The following is a 22,837-nucleotide window of genomic DNA, read 5'->3' as shown; positions in this document are numbered from 1 at the left end:
ACACACACACACACACACACACACACACACACACACACACACACACACACACACACACACACACACACACACACACACACACACACACACACAAAATCATTTCTAGATACATCAAATTGATAAAAAAATATTTTAGCTAATATGTTTCTTATTTGTTCATTTGTATTGATATAATGTATCGATATTTTGTTGTATTAAACACAATTCCATTGCTTCCTATTTTGGATATAACATCTATCAAAATCGAATTATTCAGATATTATGTTGTAATTTCGATGAATTAGATACATGAGTTATTCTTATCTTTTTGATTTTTTTTTCACCTTTGAATGGATATATCAATTTTATCTGTTGACTATACATTTCTATCCAAAATGACGTTTGCGAAGAACCTCAAACAATATATAATAAAGGAAGTCAAAACCAAAGGAAGTTAAAAACCTTTTTTAAGACATACATATCTAAAAGGTATCTAAAAGACATCATAAAAACATTTTCTGGACATTGTCTGGAGTAATTATGTTTTCTTTATTTACATTGATTAATTTTATATCAATTTTTTATGTCCAACTTCTAATGTGACTTTTTATTAATTTTATACCCAATTCCTTTAAATGTTTTATTTTTCGCATTTTTATTTATTATATTAAGTTTATTATTTGTTTAAATGAGATTGATTATAAGTAAAATCAAAACATATATTACATAATATTCGCTTTCCTTTTAATAAATTCATTTTTAAACTTCTTCTTATTATGTTATAATAAACTAATTTTGAATTAATAATCCAATATTACTCGTTATTTTGATCTTTTTATTAATTTATATTGCTTAGCATTGCGAGCTTGAAAATTCGATATATTATTTTTTGATATCTTAAATTTTTTATATATAACGAAGAAAGTTAAAAATTACTTTAGCTACAAGGAATGATTTCACATCTTAAAATCATTTTCTGCACTAACTGATATTTTCTAAATCTATTTACATAACTTGGATTTACACAAAGTTTCATTAAAATCAGAATTTGACACTTTGCAAGATTCTTTTAGTTATCGTAGAGATAAATATCAAAGCGTCTTTTTAAGAGATTGTATTCATTTATAGCGCATATACGTCTGAATATTGCCGAGTGTATTAAAGCTGGAAGACGAGTCAGTAGAGCGAACACGATTTGTCAAAGGTGATCCTGTTTACCGTGGAAAAATATTTAAAAGTAGATATTCGAAAAAGAATATTTGCGGAGCGTCACTACTTCACCGAGATGCCGACGAATGTCGCGCACATGATGAACAAGTGATTGCACAAATCTCACGAAAGTATGTGCCAATATGTATCTCATCGTTTGAAAATGATGGAACATTTTATATCTATATAGAATATTTTATATCAAAGTTATATCATTTATTAAAAATTTATTATTTACAATTTTAGCAAAAAAGTACGAAATCGTTTATCACATCTCTGCTAAATCCTTATCTTTTCTTGGGAAAAATCTTTGTTGCCTGTATTTATTATCTATATAGATACTACAAGGTATACATACAGATAGAATTTGTTGAAATATCTAAAAATGAAAGAGTTATATTATAGATTTGAACATATTTCTGTTGATCCATCAAAATAATATAGAAATCTCAAGCATATTGATCAATACTACAAAAAGTTTTGACATTTTAGCAATTACAATAAAAAAAAAGATATGTTTAAGATATTAAAATGTTTTATTCTTGTGTCCATAAATAAAATAATGTGTCCATAAATAAATTCTTGTGTCCATAAATAAATAAATAAAATAAAACTATGTGTTTGGTTTAAAATTTAAGTATCTTTTGTTATTAAACGCTTGTTTCGCGTAGACGTTTTAAACATTTTAAACGCTGCACTTTTTACAGTTTAAGCGTTTTACATAATTACTTTGACAGTCCAACAAAATTAAAATCTGTATGTAATTTTTGTATATAAATTTTTAAACACTTCAAGAAAATACATTGAAAATCCATTTAATTGAATCAATTAACTTCTTTGTTTGGATATAAGCAAACAAATTTTTGGTTGATGTAATAAAATAATTTAGTTGAAGTAAAACATATTTATTATATTATTGAATTATTGTATTTTAATATTTGATATTGAATTATTGTTATTTTGCTTTTTTCTGATAAACATTGACATCTGATAAACTTGTTTGTCAGAAACAAATAAAATATTACAAAACCCAAATGTTTTGCTTTAATTAACAATAAGTTATTTTATTGCCTCAACCAAGGATATGTTTGTCTATATTCAAACAAGAAATTAATTGATTTCAACAAAATAGGTTTCTCAGTGCATCCTTTCCATTGTGGAGAAAAAATTGAAGTCTAAATTAAGTATATATATTTTACAATTATTATAATTATTATAATTAAAGAACCTTTTATTAAATATATGTATAGGGTAGAGCGGAGCTGTTGCGTTATTTTCAATCTTAAAGTAAATATAAAATTTACGGCAACAAACAATATCTTTGTATCTAATAACTATATCTTTTACAATCATGATTTCTTTTTTGAGAGTTCAAGTATGACTTTCAAATGTTCAGTATACTGTTCAGAAACATAAACAATATCATGAGAAATGAATAAAATACCCTATTCTACTCTATGTTTTTGTTTCACATTTTTTTCTCCATCTCATGAGTACTTCGCACGTATTACACAACACTCTATATAATACGTGCCGTTGACTACATGCCCAACAAAAGTTTTCTTTGGTAGCTCACGTAATTTCTGCTTCTCTCTCTTCCCACGTCTTTTTCTTCGTCTTATATCTTCTCGTTACCATATCCGCACACTTTCCGTTCTTCCATTCATCCCTTCCCGCTCACCCCTTCTTCCCCCTCTCTCCTTCTTCCCCCCCAAACGACGTCGTTAATCACTACCTATTTTAATACGATCGAGCGGCGCGTCACGCCTACGATCGAAGGCATTACTATTAATGCTTGATCACGGGCACCGGCTGAAATCATTTTTCTAAAGCGCCGAATGCACGATCAGTTATAAGGGCGCCTGTCTGGCCTGCGCGCGATCGTTAGTCTAAATCGAGATTTACATTGATCGAGGATAGGAAGCCATTGTGTGTGCCTGATAGTAATTGATATACCCGGCTTTCGCATGCTAATCAAGTTACCTCGCATTCGGCGATTGATAAGACAATATGATTACGCCACTTCGTCACAATAAAACCCAATGGAATGGATTATTTTTAATTTTTCAATTTTTTATTAGCTTTTTTCAATCCAAATATCTATTTTCGAAAAAATTTAAACTTTGCCTCAATTTCCTCTATATAGAGATACTTTTCACAAAATTTTCGGATTGATAAACGCATTAAATGTAACAATAATAGCAGAACCACTGTCCAAAACAGAAAAAGCTCGAAAGGATTAAAAATACACGTTATAATATAACGATATCATTCACTTTTTTTCCATCTTTTTTTAGGGAAGGCGAGGCCATTTTTTTATATTTACGAGTTTGCGTGATACCAAACTTTATCGCGCAAGAGGAGTGTCCGCGTACTAAACGCTTGTAAATTATACGCCCATACATAATTTGCATCCGCAGATGCAAGATACTCGACGAATCGATAGATGCGAGATCGGCGTTCGGCCATTCTTGTGGCGAAAAAACACGCGCGTGTAATTATGTAAAAAAACAAAATGTAACATTCCTGTACTCTTGTAAGATTTGGGGCCAATCAGAAATTGGCCTCAAATTAGGGTACAAAAAAACTCAGTTTACCAAAATCCAGATGCAAGCCAAATTTCATTGTGTTGTATAATATTATAATATACCTTCGCATTTTTAAATAAAAATTCAATAAAATTAAATAAAAATTCAATAACATATTTATCACTTGATTATCAAATTTATTAAACTCATAATACATAAGTTGTATAATATATATAGTATAACTGAATAATTTTATATCAGTTTACAAAAACATAAATAAGATTACTTAATAATTGTAATATTGTAAGATAGATTATGATTCATATGACAGAATATAATTAGGAATTTTATATTAATGAAACTCACTCTGTGAGTTGAAACGTTTCAGATAGCAAGCTGTTATTTTGACGTCGAGTTAGTCATTTTAAATTATTGACATCACGTGGCTTATTTAAGTACTAATGACATTATTTATTTATAACGTCTTTACAATGTCATACTTAATGATGTCGACTAAATGGCCAATTGTCAATGTACTAGTAATATTATTAATGATCAATTAATAACGTCATACATTTATTCCATTAATAACACGAAAATAATGATGTATTTTTGATGTCAATTTATGATGTTATGTGAGTGATAAGAAATATAAAAATTCATGTCATTTTTACGATATTTAGACGTCAAGGAGCTTAATATGGTTTCTTAAAATGAAGTGATAATTACAAAAATAATGGAATTTACTTCATTAGAATATTTATAACTTCAATACCTAGCAAGTTTGATCATTTTTGTAATTTCCACTTTGTGGTGTGTTCTCAGGAACCGTATAAATTCGCCATAAGACTAATTAATTAATGACGTCAAATGGACGACACCTTGCTATGTCAAATCAGAAACTCACAAATCTTAAAAACACATTGAAAAAAATCTGGTTATATTATTTGTAATTCTGAATTTCTTGAAAATGAAAAAAATTAAAATTTTTTGTTCACTTTAAAGAAATATTGTATTCAGAGAAAAATAATTTTGTTATGAACGTAAAGGAATTACAAAATTTTATTTGTTTGCTGTTTATAACAAACAAATTTATATATTTGTCAAATATTTTGCATTTGTTATCAATAATTTTGTAACAAATAAGAAAGAATAAAGATTTGTTAATCTGTAAATTTACGATCCCTATCTTTGCAAATGGAATTTGCCATTATGGCATAGGATTAACACTTATAACTAATTTTTTCTCTTCATGTTTAGACTTATATTAACACTATTCAGTGTAATTTAAATAAATATTCTCATTACGTTGGTATTATTATTATTAATGTTATTATTAACATAGACTTGTGTATAGACTTAACATCAGGAATCCACACCATATTGATGCTTTATCAATACGGTAAGAATTATGACATATATATATATATATATATATATATATATATTAAATCTACATCGATATTTTTTATCTATCTATTATAAATCTAATTGGGATAAGCAGAATTTTGATTTATATAATCATCTTCAGATTCTATCAATAAAAATTCTTCTGGTTCATTTTCCATCAGAAATTTTTTTCAGTGCAATATAAAACCATTAAAGCCGCCAATCAGAAACTGGTCAGAAATCAATTTAGCCATTATGCACAAAGTTACATTTTATCATTTTTACAGCATGCGCGTAATTCGGGCAAACATTCCGTCATTACCTTACTTGTCGATCATTTTTTTCAAGGAGTGGCGGCCCTGACTGTCGACGAAATGGGCGGCTATTTCGGTTAAAAACGTTTTACGGTGTACGCGTATGTTGATTTATGCCGGTGCCTCGAAGAAGCGGAAGAAGGGCGACGCGCAAATTGAACGAGCGTTTAGCGACGCTCCGCCGAGCATGGCCGTCTCAGCAGGGTCATGTCAATATTTAAATTAATCCTCGGCTCGCGCGCAACTCAGCTCCTCCGCGAAATTATCATTTCCCGCGTCTTTTTCCTTTTCCTATACCTGAACGATCTTCTTTTTTCCCTTCTCTTTTTCCCCGCGTTCCACCCCGATCCGTCGCCGTCGAGAGATCGCCTTCCACATTTCCCATTTTCCTCACGACAGCGTCCCTCCCGCGCGGCTACCGAATTCGCCACGGTAGCGCGTGATTAACTTCCTCCCCCTTACGATCTCTTTTTCGTACGAACAAAGAATAAAAAATTTTCTTGGATATCGATACGCTACGTGGAAACGCAAAAACGTATGAATGCGCGACAGAGCAACTCCGGTTTCCGACGTCTATCGTCCAAGTACGATAGCTAAGACGAGAGAGATCAAAAGGAAAACTTTATCTCCTTCTGTATTTCGTATTTGCGCGTTGCTTTTATCGTATATATTGTCGTGTCGGTAGCAAATTATATGTGCCATCTACGAGAAATTATTTCTGCGATATCAGCCGATTCACGCGCCAACTTTTGTTTCGCTAATAAATTAATTCAACATTCCGAAAGTACTTTAGGTACAATTATATTTTAATGAATATATTGATTAGAATATAATTTTGTATTTCCTACATTTTGGGTACATATGTTTTATAATCAAATATACATGGAGAAAAATGATGCTACGAAGATGGATTGGAAAATTTAATTGTCACAATTTGTTTGCTGTATATTGATCAATATTTTCTGCATTTCTTGCAGATAATTTTTGTAGCGAGTACAAAAAATAATAAATATTTGTTACACCTGCAAATAATTGTAATCTCTATATTTACAAATGGAATTTGCCGTTGATATAGGATTAGCGTTCACAACAGTTTTTCTCTTCGTGTAGGAAACTCGTTTGAATATATTGATCTTTTATTTTTAGAGTTGTCACATGAACATTTTCAAAACTTACATGTCAAAAACTCCGGGCATTTCGTTTGCCGGACGTGTACAAAAATGCGTGTTGGTTAGTAAAATTGATGAGAACAGTCAACGAATAATTATTTTATCTAATTATTCATAATCTTTAAATTTCTTGAAGCGAAAAAATACTGTCAATATTGAAAAAGAGTGAAAATATTTACATTTCTTGAATAGGAGTAGGAGATTTTCATTGCTTTTTTTTCTTTTTTTAGAATAAGATTTCACTCTAAGGCTCGGTTGCAGCAACTTTGATTTTAAGCGAGGCTTAAAACTCTCTTTATATCTTCCTTTCTTTTCGCTTTAAAGAGAGAAACTGAGAGTTTTAAGCATCGCTAAAAGTTAAAGTACGTTGATGCAATCGGACCTAAGAAATTTAGAGAATAAGGAATACTAATTTAACAAAAGAGATTGACCCATAATCAATTATTTTTCTCACATTCGATTGTAATTGGGTAATTTTTTATTAATGAGCTTAAATTATATTAAGCTTTAATTATACTTTGTATCATAAATCGAGAATAATACAGGATAATATGAAAAGAATGGAAAGCAAAATACTTAGAAGATTTAGATACTTTGAAATCCTGGACATTAATATCAGAGCCATATTAAGGCATAGGCTGAGAGAACCAGAGAGAACAAAAATTTTTAGAGGCGGTAAATTTTTAGGGATGGCAAATTTTAGAAAGAATTTTTTTAGTTATGCATTGAAGAATATTTAAAAAATTAAAGAAACGTTTTGCATCGATTTTAATTCGGTAAAAGGATTTTTAATTCCGTACAATAAATTCGGAGATTTTTTTAATAATTTGGTCACTCCAACATCCCCTTAAGATCATTCGAAGCGTCATCTATTTCGTCACGTTACGTAATTCTAACACGCGCCATCTTTACAAATGTTAGTGCGTTATCAGCGGCAACAATGTTATTCAGTTGTTGATTGATTTGCATTTGTTAATATATCTTCACAGTAAACCTGAAATTACTATAAATTCAAATTACGACGATATTATCAATTAATTTTCTACTATTAAAATGTAGGAAATTAGCATTTAAATATAATATTTAATGAATCTTTCAATTTTCGCATTTTTGTCATGTTTTTGTGTTGTAAGTACTTTAGCCGAAACAAATGATTTTTTTAAAACAAAATCTTGAGAAAATGAATTAATTAATGTGAACAAATTTTCTGAACAAATTTTTACCGATGAAAATTTTTATATTTTATAAAAGAACGCTCGAAATATTTCAGCTCAAGAACGCAAATCGGGTTAACGCTGCATTGCTTAATATATTATCTTGAATTCCTTCGGAAAATCCCCCCGGATATCCCCGGTCCTAAAAAAAGAACGTCTGAGGAAAAGACAACGGACGACAATCCTATCTTACTTTAAAAATGATACACTAAACTAAACAAATTAGATTCCGCAGAGAAAACTATTTTTTAATTTAACAAAAAATTATTGAATAACATCCGTAAAAAGAATATATTCTTGACATCAAATATTTTGACTGTATTAAGAATGTATTCTTTTTACTAATATTATTTAAAATTAATCAATAATTTTTTGTCATTTTCATTTCATGCATAATCCTTAAAAAACCAATATTTAAAATGATTTTAAAGCTATTTTTTTAAATAGTGATTTATAAGTAAAACAATTTCGACAATTTTTTTTAGAATAGAGAATGAAATGTTGAAATAGAGAGAATATAAAATTATCTGAAGTTCTCTATTACGATTTAATTCATTTACTGTTTAGTTAAATGTAAGAGTGTCTTACATTTTGTTTTATTTGTTTTGCATTGACTCAAAAATTACATTTTGTATCATTTTTTAATTAAAAGAAGATATTTGAAATAAAATTATCCAAAAATTACATTTAATACATGTAAATTTCATCTACATTCCTCTTTATGTCGTAAAGAACAGTTTGATGTAATACAGTTGCATATTTGCATTTCAAGATGTTTGCAAATGTACCGATTTAATGCACGAAGTCAGCTAACTTTTCCCCGAGGAAGAATTTGTCAACGGAACTGGACCGAAAGAAAATGCGGTAGTTCCGGAAGATACGAAAGTTTTACGATAAATTTTTGAGAATGCCGGATATATAGCGCGCTGAGAGGTAATGCATTAAGTTCGATTACAGAGCTTGCGTTGAGGAAGTTTCCGCAGCGATTTTCACTTAATAAGTCAGCTTTGAAACTGGATTAAACACGAGTTAAGGACGGATTATAAAGTTAGAATTAGATTCGATCTGTCTTATTACTGAAGGATATCGCGGTCTTTTGCATTTCGCGCGAAAAGAGATGAATGTTGTATAAATGTACAAAATCGCATGTGCTAAATAAATGTAATATATATACAAAATTACAGATAACATATTAAATATAATATACAGAATATATTGAATCTTCAATAAGAAATTAAAAACTAATAAGTTTTATTATATATTAAATCTTCTTCTCATAAATTGTAATATTTATGATGGATTTATACGGTTAAATATCAAGAGGACGATGAATGATAATTCATTCCCTTGAATTAAATAACATTTTGTTATTTTTATCTTCCAATACACGTCAAAATATAAATCAATTTATTTTTGTAGTTAGTTTCAAAACAACGTCCATATTAATGTATGTACTTATTGTTAGTTAGCGAAATGTAAATATAAATGTAAATAATAATAAAACTGAATTTGAATCAAATTTAATATATCGAATTAAATTGTTTAACTCTGTTTTTTTTATTAAATTAAATTAACGACGTATTGAGTAGGAGTAATGGCGATCTATAGAAATGATTAAAAATAACTCAAATTGAGTATAATTTGTTTATTATGAATTTAAGTTGAATGAATTTAACAGTGCAGATTTATATTAAATTAGAATAATCACTTGAAAATCACGCTCATAATTGAGCGTGCAAAAGTAAATTCCGCAATTTCTCCTTATTTTCATCGAATTTGCATTTGATTGATGATACATGCAGTTTCGCAAGCTATTTGATAAACATAGTTTGGCAGACTATAAAGTTTCGCAAAGTAATAATAAATTAGTTATACCTAATATACATGTTTTAACTGGATATCTCAACATTGGAGTTGTCGAACAACTTTCGAGCTCTTCACAACGCAGCCGGCATTTTTATATAATCCCGGTCAAGCCGCGCGACACGCCGTTTCCACGGTGCAATCAAACACGTCGAATTCGTCATTGGCCCCGCAGCTAGATTCCATATAGACACGCGTAACTCCGCTTGCCTGTCAATCGAATTCCGCTCTCGAATCAAATTACGTCTCTACGTGCACCCATAGTTTCATCTCGCTCACGCATTTATTTATCGCTCACGCGATTCTCTCTCTCTCTCTCTCTCTCTCAATGGAAGGTGAAAAATTATTTTTGATAGGTACACTCGCATGATGAACATGCCTCAATCGTGCAATCGACGGAAATCGCGGAAGCGAGATAATAAATAATATTTTTGCATGCTATTTTGCTAGAAAACACTTATATTTCTGGATACCCTAATTTCAGCGAAATTTTGAATCCTTTATTTTTTATTCTATCCTTACAATTCTCTCCTTTGAAAATAAAAAGATATCCATCTTAAATATAAAAATTTTTAATTCTTTTTTTCATTTTAATAAAAAATTAAATAAAATTATAAGATATTATTGAATAAAATTATGAGATAATTTTTACAAAAATGCAAATATTAAAGTCATTTTTTTAGAATTTTATAATCTCGTTCTTTTTTTAGATGTTTCCTCGAATATAAATCTAGGGATACATTAGGGTAACATCCCTAAAGATAAATCATAAATATCGATCGTGTAATTGATACGGGGCAAAAGGAATTCTTACTTTAACGAGCATTGGTGCGCGGTGCGAAAATTAACGAAGCTAGAAAATTTTCTCCGACGAGGGCTTAATTTCAAACGCGACTCGGCCTAAAAAGCCGTTCGAGCAAACCAGCCACATCCTCCCAAGAGGTAATTTCGGAAAATCGTTCGCGGAGGTTGCATAAACTGTTTTAGCGTTCGGTGGCGTTCGGTGCAATGTTGTTCGCTTCTATTGATCGAAGCTCATAGAGGCATAGAGTTACAGGCCACTGGCGTCGACCGTCTCCCCCTCCCTCCCTCTCTCTCTCTCCCTCTCCCTCTTCTCTTTCTCTGTCTCTCAACCCTACCACAGCTTACCCTTTCTGCCTCATCTCTCTCTCTCTCTCTCTCTCTATACTCCTCTTCCTCCATGGTCTATCTCTTTCTGCGTATTTGGTCCTGAACTATCCGAATTCCATTTCCGTCCAATTACAATTCATCCCCGTTTCAAAGCGGCAGTCACGCCGCGTTCATTTCACAAGCTCGCTGCCGCCAGGAGCAATCATTTCTTTTCTCTTCATTTCGTCTCCCTTCCATCTTTTCAACCCGGTCTCACCTCGTTCTTCGTTTTCTTCCGTTTATTGATGGACCAATAATGATATATATGCGCGTTTTAAGCTGATCATAATATATAATATTTATTACTGAAATGAATATTTGAAAGCACTATAGCATATTTATAATACTAAAATTTAATCGATAATTATAGCACAATACATGTAATAAAATATACATTATCGATAAATTAATTTTAAATATTAGAATAAATATTACAGTAAAATATATATGCTAGGAATATTGTAAATGATGAGAGAAAGAGAGAGAGAGAGAGAGAGAGAGAGAGAGAGAGAGAAACTTAAAGAAAGTTTATATTATCTCTAAAATTGTTCCGAGTATTTAATTTAAATTAGCTGCAGTGCGTTTTGCGCACAGACATGAAATAGTGCACCTGTGTGATAAGATGAGAAGCATAACTAAAGTGAAGCGGGCAGTAGAGTGAAGTTTAAGGAGTTTTGGATGCGAGGGCGAGTCCTTCCGAAGAAAGTTCACCAAAGAGTGGAGAAACGGTGAGAAATTAAGCAGATGCTCAACATTCAACGCCATAAGAGACAATTTCACGACATGGATTTTTTTTTCAACTTCAGTAACGACATAAGTAACTGGATCTTCATCCTCCATTGCACTTTCGCTCTTCTGGCCAAAGTAAGATCGGAGGAGGAGGTCCTCCAATACTTTTGCGAAGCGATGCTTCGGGCGTATCCATCCAGAAGAAAAGCGTTCTTGAGCTACAAGACTCCATTACTCTCATTAGACCCCGTGAAAGTGCCTTTTTTATGCCTCGATAGCTAATCTCACGGCGATCGATAAGCTTTAAGACGAAACGACGTATAAATAAGCGACTATAAATAACAATTAATTTTAACGTGATAGTGTCTCTTAATAATAATACGTTCACCGGCGCTCCAACGACTGATAAATAAAAACTAACAGGAAAAATATTAAAATAAAATCTTATTTCATTCACTATACTTTTAACCCATAGCTGTTGTACCAATTATAGCTCGTATCTATTTTTTTTTTTTCGTAAAGCTTTGTCTCGCTACGCTTTGTATTGTGTCAGTCTGCCACGCGATGCAACCGCGATATTTTCTTTTGTATCCGATATGACCAATGTTTGCCAACGAGCGATGCTGTTGACATTTCTTTGATCACTACAGTTTTCGATAGACCCTTGACAATTATTGCCTCGGGGTCTATTATATCTCGATTATGATTGATTAATGACAAATACTATTGAGCTCAAAATTGTTCCTTTGTAAAATTTATTGAATGAATTAATATTAGCTGTGCTTGTTCATTTTTAAAGATCTGTACAAATATAATATAATTTCTTTTTTAAACCTACTCACTTACGTGTTTTTTCAAAAAATATTTTTAAAACTATATTTTTAAAACTATATAACTAGAACAATCATGCTACATTATTTCAACCTCATTTTGATATTGAAAGAATAAATATTTAATACTTAATTATGAAATATAAAGAACCTTACATTAATTATATATGGAAAATTGAGTCCCGATGAATTAGTTTTCATAAATAATGTAGCTTAAAATGTAAATAAAAGATGGACAGAAAGATCAATAATGGATAATTTATGAGCTGTGATATAGCGAAGATGTAAAATTTGTGCGCATTAAGCAATATCTTGAATACATAACTCAAAACAGTCTATTGAATTTTAATTATGTCTATGCGTATTGTTATATGTAAAAACTAACTCATTTTACCGAGACTCAATTTTGTATATAATTAGTGCAGATCCTTTATAATTAATTTTAATTTAACCTATATAATTTAATTTTTATATACTTTCTTATTAATTTTAATTTATTTGCAAGGAACTATTAACGGAAACGAGTATATAAATATTATTGCTAGCACAAATTAAAAAGGTAATTTTATGCGACGTCCAATTAAGTAATCGTATAAAACGGCCAAGGAGAAAAATAAAACTCTCGATTGATCAATGCAATCATATTACACTTCGTCCTTCGTTTTTTCAAGTAATACGTAACGCCTCATAGCTTTTAATAACAACTTTTGACCAACTTTGGAGCATAATAGCCAAGTAAAAACTCCCGTTTCCTCTATTGGTTTTTTTTTTTTTACATTCACAGGCCAATTTATCGAGGACGTATCGTTTCGGCCAATCATCCAATTAAATGCCCACGCGGCCAATTTATTGCTCGAGTCTTACTGAAAAAAAAGAAACGAGCAGAGAGCGTTGATGGGCCGCCCACGTATTCTCGGACGATGCGTTACCCGGATGATGATGCGCCGGGCAGATTATTGACGATGAAGTATCGCGTGGTACTGTCAACCTAGCCTATGAATTATCGGCGAGCTCTCGCCTCTTGTGCCACGAATCGAGGTATAATCATCGTTCTTGCCGTCGGCGGCATAAACTGATGATCCACGATATTCGCATAACGCATAACGCGTTCCATATTGTACACGCGCCCCTGGCTGGAGCATCCGCGTTCGCCCTCGGGTTAGATCGCCATCAACAAATACGCGGTTTCTGATCGGCGTGTCAACGCGTCGCCTAACACGGTTGGCAATTAAGAGATTTGAATGGAGATTCGTCGTTTCGCAATCGCCGGCTTTGATGATGCCGGATGGCACCGTTGCACCGATTGGCTTCCTAATGCGTACGTCGAAGGGTTTGATGACCGCGAGAATGAGGCGGTGACCCATAGTTGATGCCTTTTGAGATCTCAAGCGCGATAAGTGGTCGTTGCTCGATTGTTTGCCATTGTCGATAGCATGATTTACTTAGGATAAGTAAGGTTCTATGAAATATATGTGTATGTGCGAACGTACATGAATAAATTAAGATATTAGAATGTTCCAGTTTTTGCTTAATACTCTCTAAATCTGAATCAGTGGATAATCACTAATTATCCAGTGTACTTAGCACTGATAATTAATGAAGTTCAACTAAAAAGGAAGAATGTTTGAGCATTATATAACTAAAATACTGACACTTGCACGTTAATTTCAATCTTCCAATACCATATTCATTGAATTTAAGCACTAACAAGATTAGTTAGATCATATAATAAAGATTAGCTAAGTTAAAGATCATATTTAATTCATTGATTACCAGTGGCATACTCGACACTGATATCCTCTGATTCAGATTTAGAGAATACGCGTTTAAATTTTATATATTGTATCATTTTTTCACAGGTCAACGATTTTTGAAATTAATATTATGTTATCTTATAAAAATTTAATACTGAAAGACAGTAGTTAATTAATTATTTACTTCGAGTATTGAAAGCACTGTTACATTGCTTTCATTCAAAATAAGTAATTAATTACTGTCTTTCAGTATTAAATTAACTGATATTAGATTTCTGTGAGAGCAGTGTGTGTAATTTTCTATCTACACTGTAATCACTAAAGGAGTACGGAGCAGTGTCTCGTGCTATGTCTTAGCGCCGAGACATTAACCGTGTCTTCAGATAATAATTTATTGTCCTTACCTTTTTATCGATGGTCTGATTTTGATCGACTTTGGTGATCGACTTTATTGATCTGCGAAATCTGCCAACAAAAGAAATTAATAAAATAGAATTATAAAAAATAGAATTATAAAACATTGAGTATTACAATAATAAACATACTTTAATAGAATCATATATTTAGTGATGATTTAGTCGTTTCAAATTTTTTACACAGATATATTAAAAATATTAATAAAAGCAAGGCTAATTAAAAAAAAGAACAATAAATTAGTTCAAATATTGAAAAAAATATTTAATTTTCACTAAAATTCTTTTACTACTAGGTTTTTATTTTTAAATATCCTCTTTTAAGCGATCTAAATCTACCGATTAGATATAAATATGTAATAACTCAATAGCTCTATACTCAGTTGTTCTCACGAATATATAGTTGCAGAAGACGAATTAAATTCAAATGAGCTTTTCACGGTGTTTCAGAACGTAATAATACGTTTCAATATTTATGCATGCGAATCCAAATTGACCGCGTAAACACAATGATTTAGTGAGCGTTCAATAATTATTGTGATTAGAATAGACTTGTAGAGATCTATATGATGAATGTAGAAGAAAATTAACAATAGCAGCGAGCGTTCACTCAATTGTGTAACTGCTATCTTTTCACTTAGTAATGTTAATGTAAGGAATATGTAAGAAAAACATAAGGAGTAGCGTTTCAGAGTTAATATGGATTTATAATGATTGCCAAAAATTTTCAGTCAAAATACAAGTTTATAATAATTTTGTAAATCTATTTTTTATATTACATATTATGAGTTAATAAAATTTTTGTTACAACTTAAAGACAAGATTTTAAAGACAATTTTAAATAAAATATATCAAACACTTGTATATTAAATATTTATTTGTAAAGATTCTTTATAAACAATACATTAAAAATTTTTCATCGTCCGGAAACTTTTGGCAGTCACTGTATATTTCAATATAAACCAAATTAGAAATTTTATTAAATTCTCAATCATCCCCTCTTTCTCCCTTTTGATATGATATCCGTGAAAAATGTTTAAAAATGGTTAAAAGACATACAACTGATTTGGAAAAGAGCACCTCACGCTTGTTATTTTAACTTAGTTACGAAGCGCAAAAGATCATAAACAGGATGAATATGATGTCTGACATTTACGAGACAGATCGACGCTATGCGTCTCTATTTTCGACAGTATTTCGAGCATCCCGATCTATTAGAATCATTAGCGTGAGTAATAATCCATATCCAAGTGCCAGTGTTTCCTCCTACACGCTTATTTGTACTCACAATTGAACTAGCCATCGGACCTTCGCAGTCGATCCTTCTCTCGCGCATATACGCATCAATAACAATCAGGGATTTAACTGGCCGCATCGAACCGCGTTCAGGGGCACTTTTTGTCATGCAATCTTCCGATCTTCGTCGATCTAATTCGCCCAATCTATCCGTCCATCTATCCTCGCGGAGACGCATATAAAAGGACCGTGATAGAACGCGATACGAAGCAGTACAGCACGACGTATGTCCGGTGCTGACATCCTCTCGGAGTGATCGATCTCGCGTAACGCGTTACGTACGTACAGAATCGTATACGGCCGTTCCCTTTTGAACGGCGACTCGTGAGATCACTCGTCCTCGGTTCACTGGCAACGCTATAAAAGATGTCGCAACCGGAACAGGGCGGCAGTACGCAGTGCGAGAAAGACATGTCCACGTCCAAGAGCAGCTCGATGTTGCGTCTGAATCAAGAGAGTTCTGCCGACTGGCAAGACCACGGCGACACTGACTCGGAGGTCAGTGAGAACGACTTCCTCACTAAGGGTGCTTTCCTGCTCACCCCTAGCCACGAACTGAGTATGGAGAAGGCCGCCACCATCTGCGAGAAGATGAACTTCCGGTGAGCGCATCACTTTGGCAGGCTACTTCGTCGCTGGGACGAGGTTTATTTCCAGGTCGTTCAATAAAAGAGATGTTAAACCGGACATCGCACCCCGATAACTATGACGAACGAGTATCCAAGTACCGTCGGTTTTCTCTTAGTTGCTTTATCTGCCTTGCACCTCACCGATTGTGCTCGACAAGTATATTGTTATCGGGAAAAAAGATACATGCGTTTGTACCGTAAGATTTAAAAATTGTATATTTAAAAAAAGTTATTTGACTAAATTCTTGATAATAATTCTTTGGATTTAAGATTGGAAAATGTATTTGAGTATAAATATTCTCAAATATCAAGATCCGATTTGATTGAAAATAGAAATCTTTCTCTTATATTTGATTTGTTCTCATTGATATAAAAATTTCATTTATATTTTATATTTAATAATTCTTTAGATTGATTGATTAAGATATGGTAACTTACAGTGGCTTCCCAAAATTTCCGATCAACATAATTTTATGATAATCTTTGTCAATCTGTTTTTTGCTTTATTATAATTCAGTTAACAAAATTCTTGTTGTAATCAATTTTTTTTTAAAAGCATAATATTTTAAGTATTTGAATATATTAAGTATTTACGTATTAAATTTTTATTTGTAAAAATTTTTATTTAAATAATGTAATAAACTTATTCATCGGAACCTATTGGCAGTCACTATAAATGATTCTGTTCCATTGTAAGAAATTAGCTGACGCTACTTATTCATGAAGAGTTGAATTGTGTTCTCAACGTATCGTTCCGAAACAGCAAAAGAATTTTCATAGTATGTTCAAATGTTAATGAAATATTTCCGAATATTATATGAACACTTCTTGTATATATCACGAAAATCATTCGCAAGCAATTCACATTCGTCAACAGAGGGTAGTGATGTATTAACTCGTAAATAAGAACTGGGAAAGAATATAAAGAGCGCAACATTTTGCCTATAACCTTTGCCTAAAACCCTTAAAATTGAGTTCCAAGAACAAAAACAAATAATGTTTTTGACAATACAATTTGATTTACAAGTTACTTCAGATCTCTGAATCTGGAATTTCTAGGAAAATTATAAATTTATGGAATATGCATGGGGAATATTCTCCAAATGTATAATAATATATAAATAGAATATTTAACGATTATTTAAGTGTTGCTCTTATATTCTGTAATATTTCAGGATATTCTAGAATATTATGGAATGTTATTTTGAGATTTTATCAATATTTTATGAATGTTTCAAGAATATTTAGCATTAGCTAATTACTGTAACTTCCTTCGTGTTTTTCAGAAATGAATACAATTATTAAAATAATAATGCAAATTACGTTTTTTATATAAAATACAGAAAAATAGAAAAATTTATAAAAATGAATAATTATATTTACAAAAAATTAACTATTTTGTATAATTTTTTTATAGTTTTGTTAAAAATAAATTATAAAATTTTTTTGTACAAGATATTTATAGATCACAAAGATCGATTTATGTCATTTTTATTCTAACTTATCCGTGGCATTCGTATCGACTGTGCATCGCTAAGATTACTTTGGCCTTCACTTAGTTTTAATCCGTAAGAGATCCTAAAGTACTTCGTGTCCAATTCGGATCTAAAAGTAGAGTTAAGTCAGCTGGCGCTTCGTGTGAAGTAGTAAAGACAGTAACAGGTCGGACAACAAATCCATTAAGCCAACTACATCTGTATGGTGCTATCTGTGAACGTTTTCGCATCGACAATGAATTCGTATGCACGATAGTGGTAGAAATTCATTCGCACTTAGCATTAAAATGAACTAACCTTCGTCTATCAATCTTTTTTGGCACAAGTAAAATTTCATTCTTAAGTTGAATCTTCATTTTTACTCAAATTTCAATTTTTATTAAAAGTTTTAACATTTAAGTTAAAAACTATTTAATGTAATAAAGATGTTGAAAAGTAAACTCAATTTTTTAAAGTTCAAAATGATAAAACAACTTATGTTGGACAAAACATATCTACATTGCAAACGGAGAGAATAAAAATATGATTATAGGAGAATTAACCGCGATATTATTCTATTATGTAAATGGAAGATTGTTATAGACTTCCAAGTTAAAACGTTTCTTTTATTATTCATAATCAAAACGACTTTCTATTATGTAATCTAGAGGTGCATTTTCTTTGACGAAGACTGCCACCGGCATTCTCTTCAAGTTCAGCAACATCGACGACTTTCAGGCGGTATATAAAAAAGGCTTCCACAAAGTGACGGGCGCACGTTTCTATAAAAAGGTAGATATTCCGTATTCTCGAAGATTAATTAATTCTGCATTTATAGAATCGTTTATGGAAATATTTCATTTTGCCAATAAATAATGGCTGGCAAAGTAATTTTGTCACAGATAATTTAACGTGTATTAACATTTTTAACTTTATATCCGGGGGTGTTGCATTATGTTGTACGATTACATGGGAAACCTCACTAAAGCCAAAACACCTGACACAGAGAAATACCTTATAGCGCTTCTGTAGCTAATCTCGGGATCTACATGGATTCTACACTCCCATGACACGAACACATATTCTAGATATACAACCAAGTACAAAAGATGCTCAACTACGAAAATATTTTAATAAAAATTTACAAAAGCAAAATTGATGTTAAATTTGATTATTTTAACTTAAAACTGATTGCAAAAATTGCTAAATATTTGCTTTATTCTTTTGCACTTATTTTCTAAAATATACACTGAAAAAAGTGGTACTATAACTATTCGTGATATTTATATGATAAAATAATTATTAGTTAGGAGCTTCATTTTTATTATTATTATTATTGTTATAAATTATAGTCACTTTCGATACAAATATACATTTTTTAGATAAATAAATTATAAATAAATTATTATTATTAACATTATAGAATAATAATTATAATTACTATAAAAATGAAACTCCTAACTATAATTATTTTACCATGCAAATATCACGAACAGTTATAGTATCATTTTTTTTGTTTGCCTGCAATTATAATCACAAATGCCAAACATTTTTCTCTCAATGTGATTTTCTTCGCAACTTTTGTAATAACTTTTGAATATTTTTTCCTAGAATGATATGCATTATATAATTCGTAACATATAGGTTGCTATACCATGTAGACCGGCGAAAATCTTCACGGTCTACGTTCTAGATGTGCCTGAAGAGCTGCCGGAGGACGATATTAGACACGCTCTCTACAAATATCGATCTATCGTCGAAGTAACCAGGCTACCCCTGAATACGGGAACTGTTTGTGAGTCACGAAAATGCAAATGCTTCTTCTCCATATTTCTCATACCGTCGCTCTTTCCAGGGGAAAGCTTCAGATACCCTACACGCGTAACGTGATGGATACTGCTTCCCCTTTTACGATCTCAAAAATCTTTCCGCCTATATGTATTTAAATGTATATTATATATATTTTACATATACAATTTAGAACGCAATCTCGATAAAAAATTTAATTTCGTAAAAAACTATACTTCCATATACCTATATTATTCAATGAAGCCGAGCAATTACAGTGATTGCCAAAAATTTACGATCTACATATAATTTTACGATCATTTTTGTCACTCTATTTTTTGGTATGTATATAAATTAATAATTTTTGATATAAACAACTTAAGAATACAGAAGTATTTTAAATACTGGAATATATTAAGTGCTTGTATAGATCTCTTATTTTTAAAGATCCTTTATTATTTAAACAATACAAAAATTTCTCATTGGCCGAAAAGAATAATTTTGCTGAAATATTTAAAGTTTTATCTATCGATTGACTTCACATAATTTATTTCGGACTCTACTTTTTTGCCTTCGAAAGATGGGAAAATAGTTTTTCAATTGGATCTTGGACGTTGCATATTAACGAAAAATGTACACAGATTTGACAATCATCATTAATTTGTGTTAAAATGTGGCTTTCAATTACAATTAAGAATTATTTTATATGTCTATTGTCCGCTGAAAATATCATTTAAATATGAAGGTTACTTTTATTTATTTTAATAAACTGAAGAAGACTATAAGTAAAGTTGAAGCGTTTCCTATATATTATATTTTAATTAATTAAATGACACTCTAATAAGCCATTTTATATTTTTGATCTAACTATATGCTCATAAATTGACCTTTCTATTACCATTCTATTACCATTTGTATTTAATAAAATTCCGCTTGTTATAGATCTGAAAATAATTTTGTTGAACATTCAAATAATTATGTAGGAACCACTCAAGCTGGTTGCTAAAGTGTCAAATCTTTTTATAACATTGCTCATCATGCTTAAATTTCCTACTATATATAATTATTTCGATAGTCAAACAATATTATTTTTAGAGTTGTATGTATCTAAATTTTCAAATATTTCAGAAAAATCATTCTTTTCATTTGAAAACTTTTGGCAGCCACTGTACGTCTCTCTACATTTTGCATAATATTAACAATAATTTAGGAATTAACTTTACATTCACATTTTGTACGCGCACATATTTAAAAGCGCTATTACTTTCCGTGACGCTTGATGCATAGAGTTTTCTGCCTTTCTGCAACGCATGCAATAAAATCGTGTGTTAAATAAATCAGTGAAGGCCATCAATGACAAGCTAAAGAGCGACGCGCAGAATCTGAACGAGCCGGCGACGATTTATACGGGGCCACCCGTTATAAGGGTTACCCTGGCCAGCGTGGAGGAGACCTCGATGCTGCTGAGCCGTGGTTTGGATTTTTATGGGGCCACATATTTCCCCACCGAAACGCCCCATCCAGCCGCTCAACCCCTCACAAAATACAAAAACAACAGGTGGGAAGTGAATTCGTTCGTGCATGCTTGCTTTGTGCGACGCGAGCCGCGCGTGATTCATTGAACGACAAATTCGCGTGGCCGTGTTAAAAATTACGCGATATCGTCCCGGCCGATATTTATTATCCAATATTTATTAACTATCGTTGCGTCGCAACTGCATTCAACAATTTGGTGTAATCACGGTTATTTAAACGTCCGTTTTTTTCGAATAATACAGGACCGCTTATTAATTCACTCGTATAATGTGTCAAAAATGAATGACTTTACACGAAACGGTCTTTTACATCAGCTGGGCAAGCTATTAAATGTAATTGATAATTTTTCGTTCGTTCGAATTACCTACACGGAAAGAATAATTTTGCTAAAGTATCTAGAAATTTAACTAGACAAAAATAAAGTATCTAAAAAATTAGATCTGAAAATAATTGCGTTGGATTATAAAATTTAAATCAAATTTCTAATCAAATTTAAATCAAATCTAAATCAAATACATTTTCTTGAGTTAAGCAATAATTTGTTATTGAACTTTTATGTGTGTCAAAATGTAAATTAATTCATTTCTGTAGTTTGTTTCAAAGTAAATAAATCCGTATTAACATATGCATTTAATAAATAATAAACTAAATTTGAGTCAAACTTAATACTTTTCCTTAAGTTAAATTGTTTAACTCCATTGTTTTAATTAAATTAACGAATAGGAGTGACTTAGAAATGAATAAAAAAATTCAAATTAAGTATGGTTTAACGTTGAATGAATGTAATAGTGTAATCTAACAAAATTATTTTCAGATCTGTGTAATTAAATTTTTAGATAGTTTAACTTTTAAAATCGTATCTTTTCATGTAGGTTTCAGTTCAATATGTGATTTTCTCAACGAAAATGATATATTTACCAATGTTTTAAAACGTTGAGAAGTCGAATTCAAAAACAGCGTAATAATTGCTGTTGGCTTAAACTATAATCTCTACTTTAAAAAAAAGAAAAATAATGATAGCGCCATTACGCGATCCGCTCTTTTACTTCGTCGTAATATCTTTAATGGAACATTGCCAATAAAATACAAAAAGGCATTAGGGGGAAACGGTTCTTTTCAGAAAAAAAAAAAGAGGACAGGAGAAGAGACCCCTTTCACATGTTTCGCCATTGCAGATGGATCGAGTTGGCGTCGATCGGCACAGGACAAAGAGTGAGGGACCTACTTCCGGTCTTTGACAACGCGGGCTTCAACAAATTGCCACCTCCGGCGAGCCGTGTAATAAAACCGCAAAGAAACTGACACGTCCCTCGTCCGGCACCCCGAATTCTTCGGCTGTCGTCACCGCCGATCGATAACGGCGACGAATCGAGGGAGGACGCCACCGCGAGGACGACGTTACGACCCGACGACAATACTAACTGCAGACTACCTCGATCGAAATTCGGACACGAGGATCCGCTTTGACGATTTCAATGCGATTCTAACGCTCCATCGATCGTGACATATAAAAGAACGAGGTTTATCGCTGTATGTATACCGTATGTATATT

General features: G+C 31.6%; 1 protein-coding gene across 1 annotated transcript; it reads left to right on the top strand.

Moving 5' to 3' along the window:
• Positions 1-16,223: 16,223 nt before the first annotated feature.
• LOC105626072 lies at positions 16,224-22,587 on the top strand. The gene is made up of 5 exons (XM_012207383.1): positions 16,224-16,459; positions 18,630-18,753; positions 19,606-19,756; positions 21,091-21,307; positions 22,461-22,587. Exons 1-5 carry the CDS (start codon positions 16,224-16,226, stop codon positions 22,585-22,587), a joined length of 855 nt encoding a protein of 284 aa, XP_012062773.1.
• Positions 22,588-22,837: the final 250 nt, after the last annotated feature.

This window comes from Atta cephalotes (genome assembly GCF_000143395.1).
Source record: "Atta cephalotes unplaced genomic scaffold scaffold00004, whole genome shotgun sequence".
In the NCBI taxonomy this organism is placed as follows: Eukaryota; Metazoa; Arthropoda; class Insecta; order Hymenoptera; family Formicidae; genus Atta; species Atta cephalotes.
Note: the sequence above shows the minus strand (reverse complement) of the source record. Positions and strands in the feature narration are given on the sequence as shown.

Bases quoted from the DNA above. Each gene is read 5' to 3' on its own strand.
- LOC105626072 (XM_012207383.1), top strand. From the start codon at position 16,224: ATGTCGCAACCGGAACAGGGCGGCAGTACGCAGTGCGAGAAAGACATG. The intron at 18,754-19,605 runs GTAGATATTCCG...CGTAACATATAG, and splicing joins GCGCACGTTTCTATAAAAAG to GTTGCTATACCATGTAGACC. The intron at 19,757-21,090 runs GTGAGTCACGAA...TAAATAAATCAG, and splicing joins CCTGAATACGGGAACTGTTT to TGAAGGCCATCAATGACAAG.